The 9,051-nt window shown below is 38.9% G+C and overlaps 1 protein-coding gene and 1 long non-coding RNA gene across 4 annotated transcripts in view; one reads left to right on the top strand and one right to left on the bottom strand.

Moving 5' to 3' along the window:
* LOC119319502 overlaps positions 1-2,100 on the top strand; it is a 4,614-nt gene extending 2,514 nt beyond the window's left edge. The window contains exon 6 of one of the 2 annotated variants that reach the window (XR_005154502.1): positions 1,999-2,100. This is a non-coding gene — a long non-coding RNA (uncharacterized LOC119319502). Of the gene's footprint in view, positions 1-689; positions 795-1,998 lie in introns of those variants that run through there. The other variant, XR_005154501.1, reaches the window with a different exon arrangement.
* Positions 59-2,643, bottom strand: LOC119319501 (probable LRR receptor-like serine/threonine-protein kinase At3g47570). Of its 2 annotated transcripts, none has more exons than XM_037593973.1 (2): positions 1,103-2,002; positions 59-1,022 (listed from the first exon to the last, which is right to left on the bottom strand). In XM_037593973.1, the coding sequence occupies exons 1-2, from the start codon at positions 1,416-1,418 to the stop codon at positions 640-642; spliced, it is 699 nt and encodes a 232-aa protein (XP_037449870.1). In that variant the 5' UTR covers positions 1,419-2,002; the 3' UTR covers positions 59-639. The 2 variants fall into 2 exon arrangements, 1 of the variants encoding a protein (XP_037449870.1); XR_005154499.1 differs by having other exon boundaries at positions 892-1,022; positions 1,103-2,643.
* Positions 2,644-9,051: the final 6,408 nt, after the last annotated feature.

The following is a 9,051-nucleotide window of genomic DNA, read 5'->3' as shown; positions in this document are numbered from 1 at the left end:
GCGCGTCATACATCAGAAGATTAAACACAGTTAGATAGAACAAGTTCCACTAGAAAAACTAGTCAAGAACAACATCGGACGGGTCTGATACATCCCAACTCAAATGCAATACAACACCAATTTAAAATCTGATGAGATATAATGTCTTATTCAAACTCAACCCAGATGCGACTTGTATCCGCCTTCCATTTACACAACTCTTTAAATAGCGGGCTATGGCATTTAGCGGCGACCCTTAAAAACAGCTATAGCTGGGCTATAGCGGAGCTATAGTGGCAAATTGTACATGAAATCATTTAGCGGCAACACCCTCAAACAGCTATAGCGGAGCTATAGCGGGGCTATAGCCGGCTATTTAAAACTATGCTTTTTAGAGAGTAGGCTCGGAAGCCCGACTTGGCCTAGGCTAAGGCCTTCAACACTCGTTGGACCTCTCTGAACAAATTACATATGTATGTAACTAAAAGATAATGGCTAGGCAGAAACTAACATATACAACACCACACTTGGAATGCAAAACATAACCACTACAAAGCAAATTAAGCATGACGCCACTTCAGGGGGGCTGACCTGGATGTTTCAGGTGCTGATCTTGTTTCAGCAAAATGCTTTGTGTTATATGCAGTTGCAACAACTTCCTCAGTTTGTCTTATTTTTAACATAGCTATCCGTTATCCTGCGAATCGCAGCAGCAGCATCTCTCATGCACATCCTCTCTGTTGGTGCATGATTGCTGCATGATAGCGCAACCTTCATGACAGACAATATGGCATTGCTGCCATGTTCCATTGTGTTGCTTCCATCCTGCAGACTAGTCAGATTGGCTTCTTCAATGGAAAGTAGTACTGGATCAACAATCTGCATTAGCATCCCTGTAAATGCATTCTCGGCATGCTTATGCAAGGTTAACCCGTCTCTGAGCATATCATGAGTTGGTGCCATGCCTGTAAACAACTCGAGGATGACAGTTCCGAAGCTATATGCATCTCCACATGAAGAAACTTGACCACCTTCGCCATACTCTACATATCGTAGACAAATATAGTCATTTTGCATGCAAAAATGTATGTTGTGGAATGTAATGTTAGAAAATTTGAGCTACCTGGAGCTACATATCCAATCGTTCCTCTTATTCCAATGGAGCTCTTTGAATTAATCAGCTGCTCCGCTGCTGGTTCAGAAAGAATCTTTGCAAGGCCGAAGTCCCCAATGTGCGCAACTAAATCCTCGTTAAGAAGAATGTTGCTTGGCTTCAAGTCGCAGTGAATTATTGGTGGTTCACAGTTGTTGTGCAAATAATCTAATGCATCAGCGATATCAACTGCAATATTTAATCTCTGCATCAATGTCAAACCTTGCAGTTGCTGTGATGCATGTACATCAATGTGTAACCACCTATCCAGGCTCCCATTAGGCATGAACTCCAACACAAGGGCCTTGAAGTCGTTTTGGTCTGAGTCAGAGCTCGAGCAGCAAGTTATGACTAATCAAATTTCGATGGCGGATCCTACCAAGTGCCTCACATTCAGCTAGAAAGCTTTTGGAAGATCCAGACTGCTGAAGATCAAACACCTTCACAGCTACTGTGGTCATCATGGTGTTTAGCAGCAAACTACACTTATACACTGATCCATATCGTCCTCTACCAATCAAATTGTCTGTAGCAAAGCCACTTGTTCCTTGGACCAATTCAGCATAAGTAACTCTAACATAATTGTCATCCATAAGTTGAAATCCTCCCATGGTTTTGGACCGAGCTTTTGATTTCTTTCTTATTGTGAAGAAAACAAGCACCACACACAAGCATAGAATTATGCCAGCAATTGGGGTAGCTATTGTGATAACCAAATTGCGTTTTCTCATGGTGTGTTCCATTGATTCTGGCAGGCATGGGGGCAAATGTAATTCTGAAATACCACCACAAAGCCCTGAATTCCCTTCAAATAGAAATCCAGTCACATTACTAAACACACCCTGCGATGGAACTTCGCCATCCAGATTATTGAAGGACAGGTCTAATTGGTACAATGATGCCATGTTTTCCAAGCTTTCAGCAATATGACCAGACAAGTTGTTGTGTGCAAGATACAACTCTTGAATCCCTCCCATGAGTCTGAATTCTTGAGGAATCTCACCGGAGAGTGTGTTCTTGGTAAGATTTAGAAATGCCAAGCCTCGCATTTTGCTGATAGATGAGGGAATAGTACCACTAAAGGAGTTATGGTCCAACAAGAGTGTTACCAAACTTTGACAATTGCTGAGTTCATTGGGCAGTGTCCCAGATAAGTTGTTCTGAGAGAGGTACAAGTTTGCAAGCGCTGTCAGACCGCCAATTTCAGGTGGAAGAGGACCAGCAAAGTAATTGCCTACCAAATCTAGTGTGTTCGACAGGGACGATAGGTTAAAGATCTCTTTAGGCAATGGACCTGTGAACTTATTATATGATAAGTCGATTCCAGTTATCTCCTTGAGGCTCCCTAAGCTTGCTGGAAGAGGCCCCTCAAACTTGTTACTCCATGCGCCAAGACTTAGTAGCTGTGTCATGTTCCCAAGGGAGGATGGAATGAACCCTGTCAACATATTATCATGCATAAACAAGGCTTGTAGCAAATTTAGCCTTCCCATGCTTTCAGGCAAGACACCAGTAAATTGGTTGTGAGAGAGTGTTAAATAATTTAGTCTGACAAGATTGCTTATGCCAAATGGTATTGTTCCAGAAATCATATTATATCCAACATAAAGTACTTGAAGTTGTGCTGATAGGTTGGCAACAGAGCTTGGCAACACGCCACCTAGCATGTTTCCCTCAAGCTTTAATACACGAAGGCGTGTGCAGTTTGTCAACAAGGTCATGAACTCCCAGTCCTGTGCAGTACTTGCCATGATCTGATTTTCCGCAACACTGAGGTAGTTTGGGCAGAGCATTCCAATCTCCGGAGGTAATCTACCGGTGAAGCCATTGAACGACATGTCTAGTTTATTAATCTTAGTTGCATTTACAAGAGAAGCTCGAAGGTATCCCGTAAACCTATTGGTGCCAAGGAGTAGGGCCCTGAGATTTGGGAGGTGAACCCCCAAGTCCGAGGGCAGTTTACCATGCAACTTATTTGCCGCCACAGCGAAGACGGTTAGAGAGGAAAGGTTAAAGAAAGCTGCAGGGATAGTGCCTGAGAGGTGGTTTTCACTCAGTTGAATGGAGGAGAGACTAGTCATCTTGCCAAGGCCCTCCGGGATGACACCTTCGAGTTGGTTTGCGGTGAAGTCGATTGTTTGCAGTGCTGAGAGGTTGGTAATTGATGGCGGGATTATCCCAGTGAAGTTGTTCCTATACAATTGTATGGTCTTCAGATTTGGCAAGCCTCCAAGCCATGCAGGGATTTCTCCGGTGAGCAAATTTAAATCAAGATCGATGCTCTCAAGACTGGAGCAGTTCTTCACGTCCGGGTTTACATCACTATCCAGTGAATTGCTGGAAAAATTAAGATGTTGTAGCCGAAATAAACAGCCAATTGATGCAGGTATTTCACCATGGAAATTGTTTTGGCTGAGGTCTAGTATTTTCAGAAATGTGAGGTTTCCAATTGATGGTGTTATTGTTCCGGCAAGACCCTCCGAAGCGAGGTTGAGCACCGTAACTCTGTGCTCATGCTTGAGGCTGCAACTGACACCTGGCCACGAACAGAAATCAGTAGTTGTGTTCCATGCAGCCAGGGCACCTGGCTGGTTGCTTAGACTTGCCTTGAATGCCAGCAAGGTATCCATGTCAGTCATGTTACTGAATGTTCTCGCCCATGCCGACTGGAGTATGTACGGCAACAAAAGCAGCAGAAGAACAGGGAACATCGATGACACTGGAAATCATGGAAGAAATTTCAGCTTTAATTAACTCCCACATGCTACACTCGATACCAGTGAACTGATTAATGTAAGACTACTAATCTTATTGCCAAAGCTTCACTAATTTCATTGTTGGGACTTACTGAGTTTTTTTGTTACGAAAAAGTCTATTTTTGTCCATGTGAAGCCACATCCAGTATGTTAAACAATATCATCCCAGAACATCCGGAAACTAAGATATCTTGCTACCCTCGTGCTTAAACATTCATTTTCTAATAAAGTCAGACCTTGTGCTTGCTTCTATGTGATCTTTTTCTTTTAAATAATACTTCTTCCGACCAGAATTAGTTGACGCTCAAACGGATGTATCTAGACGTATATCAGTGTTAGATACATCCATTTGAGCGTCAGCTAATTCCTGACGGAGCGAGTACTTCATGTGTTCCAACTTTCCTTTTTTCCTGTTATAACTATATATTGAACATGTGTGTCCTTGATAAATTCTTTTCATGTTTCACAGGATCTGCTCGCGCCCGTATCGAGCGATGGTCGATGGCAGTGATTATGCGGATTGCGGAACATGTGTTTTCTGTAACTGTGCACACGCTATGATATTTTCAAAGTATTGGTGTGCACAAATACAAAAGAGCAACTCTAGGAGGCTTGGATCACATACCTTGTGTTGTATCCTGCTTCTGGTTTCTGAAGAGAGGATGGCGCCCTTTCCTTGCGGTTGCACACTGCGCCAGCAATCGGTACGTGTGAGCTACAGAGGAGGCATTGCGTTCATATGCTCCATGTAATTGCAATGCATGGGATCAGCTGGTAGGTCTTTGTGGCCACAATTTGGGCACTTGCGAGGGGACTTATTACAACTTCGGGGCTATCGGTGTCGCTGCAGGAGACGGAAGCATGCACGGCAACGGCAAGAGCAGGGGGTGTGTGGGTGTGGGGGCATGCAGGAAAAGATGGTGCAAGGAAGACAGCATCATGGTGGACCACTTGGACCAAGATAAAGATACATGTCGGTTTAGTATCTTTTGATTTTGTGGAGAATTTTTGTTTTAGCAGCTGATCATGTCATAGCGCACCGCGGAACAAAATACTTTGAATACTGATACAAAGATGTTGCTATCCTATCTTTATTTGTAATTTCTATTGTTGCAGCAATTTTTCATCAAATTCTACATGATAGGATTTCTGTATGAAATTTTCCTTTAGAGCAATTTAGTTTACAGGAATATGATATATTTCCTGTACATGATTGATTCTCATCCTTTATATTTCGAAAGAGAAAGAAACATTACTTAGACTTAATGGAGAAAAATCCTATTCTGTGAGCCAGATGACATTTATCCTGTGAATCAAATGAAAAGAAAAGGAAATCCTATCATGTGAACCAAACATTAGGATTTGAGATACGTTTCATCACACTTTATATAGTTCTCCTATTCCAATCCTAGAACCAAAGAGGGCCTAATTTTGGTGGAAAACAAACATGAGATCCTATCTTATATGTTCTTCTCTTTGTATAAGTCTTGTGTTATTCATGTGTGACGCTCAAACGCTAGTTTTGGTGTTTTATGTGTGTTTTAGCTCATGTAACATGGGCGCATCTAGTGTGGTCTCACAAAGAATTTGCATAAAGGAATTTTAGCAGTGCATATCAGAAAGTCGCTTTGGCCAGCAGCCCGATCTCCCGATCCCAGCGATCGAATGTTTTGAGCGATCAGCGGTATTTCCTTTCAGAACGATCAATCAGCGGCCTGGACGATTTCGTTTCTGTTGTGTTCGACTCTGTCATCACGCGGAGTCACGCAACGCCCAAGTCCCAGCCGTAGTTGCTGTCCGCCGACGCCGCCGTACAGGCACGCTGCACGCATGCACTCCCGCCTCGCCGCCGCCTGGTAATTTTCTTCCTAATCTGTATATATTTGCCGCTGATTTCAATTCTAGGGCCCCTTTGGTATTTGCTCAATTGTTCTCTTCTCAATCCTTTGCAGACTCTATGCACTGTGCAATCGGCCAATCCCATGTGTATTGTATTGTATATGCACACGCAGTGAAGTTTGACCGGCCATCACTCCATCAGGTATTGAGGTATATTCATATAATACTGATACAAAAAAAAATCCTTTGATACATTGCCGGCAATGTTCAATAATTGATAGAACATTTTTTTTTATTTTCAGCATTGTGTGTGTGTTATTATGAAGTCCTCCAGTAAGAGGAATTATCCATCAGGTAGCAGCGGAAGGAAAAAAGAAGAAGGAATTCTAGAAGCTGAGAAAGCTTTTCGAGTTAAATATTTTAATGTTTTGGCTGATATGGCGGCCACTTCTTTGAATGATAGATTTAAAGAACTGATGGTGTTTAAAGATATATTCGGATTTTTATTGAGCTCGGGCACCCTGAAGTCATTAAGTGACAATGAACTTGAAGGATGTTGCACAAAATTTGCAGAAACTTTCTCTCTTAATGGTTCATCTGATGTTGAGGTATATGATCTTATTTCTGAATTGAAGCCAGATGGTGTAATGTCTGCTATGAATATTTTCAGGCATGTGAGAGAAGTTGACTGCTATCCTAATATCTCCATTGCCTATCACATCTTAGTTACTATGCCTATGACAGTTGCCGAAAGAAGCTTTTCGAAGTTGAAATTGTTGAAGAATTATTTGAGGACTCAAGAGAGGTTAAATGGTTTGGCTACATTATGCATCGAGAAGAAATTATTGGATGAGATTGACATCGACTCCACCATAAGTGACTTTGCATCGAGAAATGTTAGAAGAAATTTTTAAGGTAATATGTATAAATTATTTGATACACATACTGATTTTAGATGCATTGAAGTGTTACTGATAATAATTTATATATACATTATTTTTGAGATAAATTTATATATATATACTTATATTATAATGACTTGTATATTGAGGGCCCCCAATGTTTAGTTCGCCCCGGGCCCCCGAAATCTCAGGACCGGCCCTGGCTATCCTAAAAAACCCGGCTTTGGCTCCTGGGCTCCAAGGAGAGCTGTAAAGAAATTTCAAATATATTAGCTTATATTGATTAAAAAGTTCCAAAAACGATTGTAACTGTTTATATTTTTTTGCATGGTATTGTAAGTGTTTATATGGATGTGTACTATATCTATACGAGGTTTTATGACTATACGTATTTTTATAGGGTGTATACAAAAAAAACAAATAGATGAACAAAAATGGCTGTGTATTTTGTTGTTTTGGGGCTTATTGTTGTCTTTTTCACAGCATATAATATATTATATTATCTATTGAAATTTTACGGGTACGAAGATAACGTCCATGTGTACTCATAGAAATGATTTCAATTTTTTTTCAAAGTTTGAAATACCATTTTAATTTTTTAAAATTACAGGCTCCATAGAACCTGGGAGACAAAAAAGGGCATTCTTACGTATTTTCATTATACTCATTTTGGTGCAGCCCAATGCTCGAAAATGGACACCCACAGAATTATGATTCAGCCTAACATGCCTACCCTAAATGCCACATAACCCCATCCCAACTCCCCATTTTTTTTGCCGGAACCATCTCAACTCCCCATGACTGATCCAACCCAGGTGTCTCCTATTTACCGCGCAGGTCGACCGAGGGAGCTCCTGTATGACGCCCATATGCGTCAAACAAGGGAGCTTTTGCTAAAGGGCAGCGCAAATAGGCTGACCACTTTACCCGTAACGGATTTTCTATTTTCTCCATAGCTTTTTTAGTCAGGGTTTCCACCCAAAAACAAGTTGAAGAACCTATATATAGTAAAAACCTATTAAAAATAGAAATTATTTGTAGAAAATTGTGAGGAAATTTTGAACTCTAAAAGTTTTTCTTCAAATGTGGGCAAACTTTTAAAACGTGAACAAACTTTAAAAGGCGTGAAGAATTTTACAATACATGGACAAAAGTTTTCAAGAAATGTGAACATTTATTAAATTTTGAACAAATTTCTAACTCTGAACAATTTTATTGATTTTTGAACAAATCTTAAAAACAGAACAAAATTTGAAAAATATGAGCAATTTTTTAAAATAGGCCAAATATGGTTTTTGAATTCTGATTTTTTTTGCAAAAAACTAAACCAAATTTTAAAACCTTGAGCAACTTGCTTCAAAATGTGCACATTTTCTAAAATTGTGTACACATTTTCTGAAAGTTTTTGGAATTACGAACTAAATTTAGAAAACTGAAAAATTAAATATCTTAACACTTTTTGGTAATTACAAGCAAATTTAAAAATCATGAACAATTTTGGAAAATATGTATAATATTTAGAACATCCTTTTAGAATCATTTCGAATATTTTTAAAAATAAGAAAAAAAGGATAACATAATAAATAATCAGGAAAAGAGAAGAAACAGTGAAACATGACCGTGGACGGGCCCAAACTGAGGTGTCAAGGTAGGCGTGTTCACGGAAGCCATCTCTATTTGCCGCTGATGGGCGTCAAACAGGATACGCCGTAGGCAGATTTTGACCGAATACGCACCCCTGTGTTGCCTTAGTAATATTGGACTGGCTCAGCACAGGATCTCTCTTCTGCATTTCAGAGGGTCCTAGCACCTTCCAAGACCAGTTTTTCCATTTTTCTTTCGTATTTTTATTTCACTTTAGTTTTTTATTTGGAATTTTATTTTTTCTTTATGTTATTTATTTATTTTTATTTTTACCTTTATTTTTTTGTTCCATTGGGGATATTTTTACACATTTGAACACAATTTTTTAAAGTCATGAACAAGTTTTGTTTATCAAATAAAAAAATATTCATCAAATTCAAGAAATGTTTAAAAACTTAAAATTTATTCATAATATTTGTATTTTGCTAATCGAATTCATATTTTGTCATCAAATACCAAAACACTTCATCAAAATTTAGGAAATGTTCATCATACTTTATTATAAAATTATCATGAATTTCAAAAATATTTCTTAAATTCAGAATTTGTTCAACCATTTTAAGATTTATTCATCAAATTCAAAAAAAATCATCAAATTGAATATTTGTTGATCATATACAAAAAATATTCTTCAAAATTCAAATAATGTTCATATTTAGAAATTATTAAACATTTTTTAATTTAAGAAAATACCATTAATTTCAAGATTTCATTTTTAAAATTTTTGAATTTCGATTTGTTATCAACTTTGTGAACATTTTTTCAAAATCCGTGGATA

Source organism: Triticum dicoccoides, chromosome 6A (genome assembly GCF_002162155.2).
Source record: "Triticum dicoccoides isolate Atlit2015 ecotype Zavitan chromosome 6A, WEW_v2.0, whole genome shotgun sequence".
Classification (NCBI taxonomy): Eukaryota; Viridiplantae; Streptophyta; class Magnoliopsida; order Poales; family Poaceae; genus Triticum; species Triticum dicoccoides.
The sequence above is the reverse complement of the archived record's forward strand: the minus strand, read 5'-3'. Positions and strand labels throughout refer to the sequence as shown.

Bases quoted from the DNA above. Each gene is read 5' to 3' on its own strand.
- LOC119319501 (XM_037593973.1), bottom strand. From the start codon at position 1,418: ATGCCTAATGGGAGCCTGGATAGGTGGTTACACATTGATGTACATGCA. The intron at 1,023-1,102 runs GTAGCTCAAATT...TACGATATGTAG, and splicing joins GATTGGATATGTAGCTCCAG to AGTATGGCGAAGGTGGTCAA.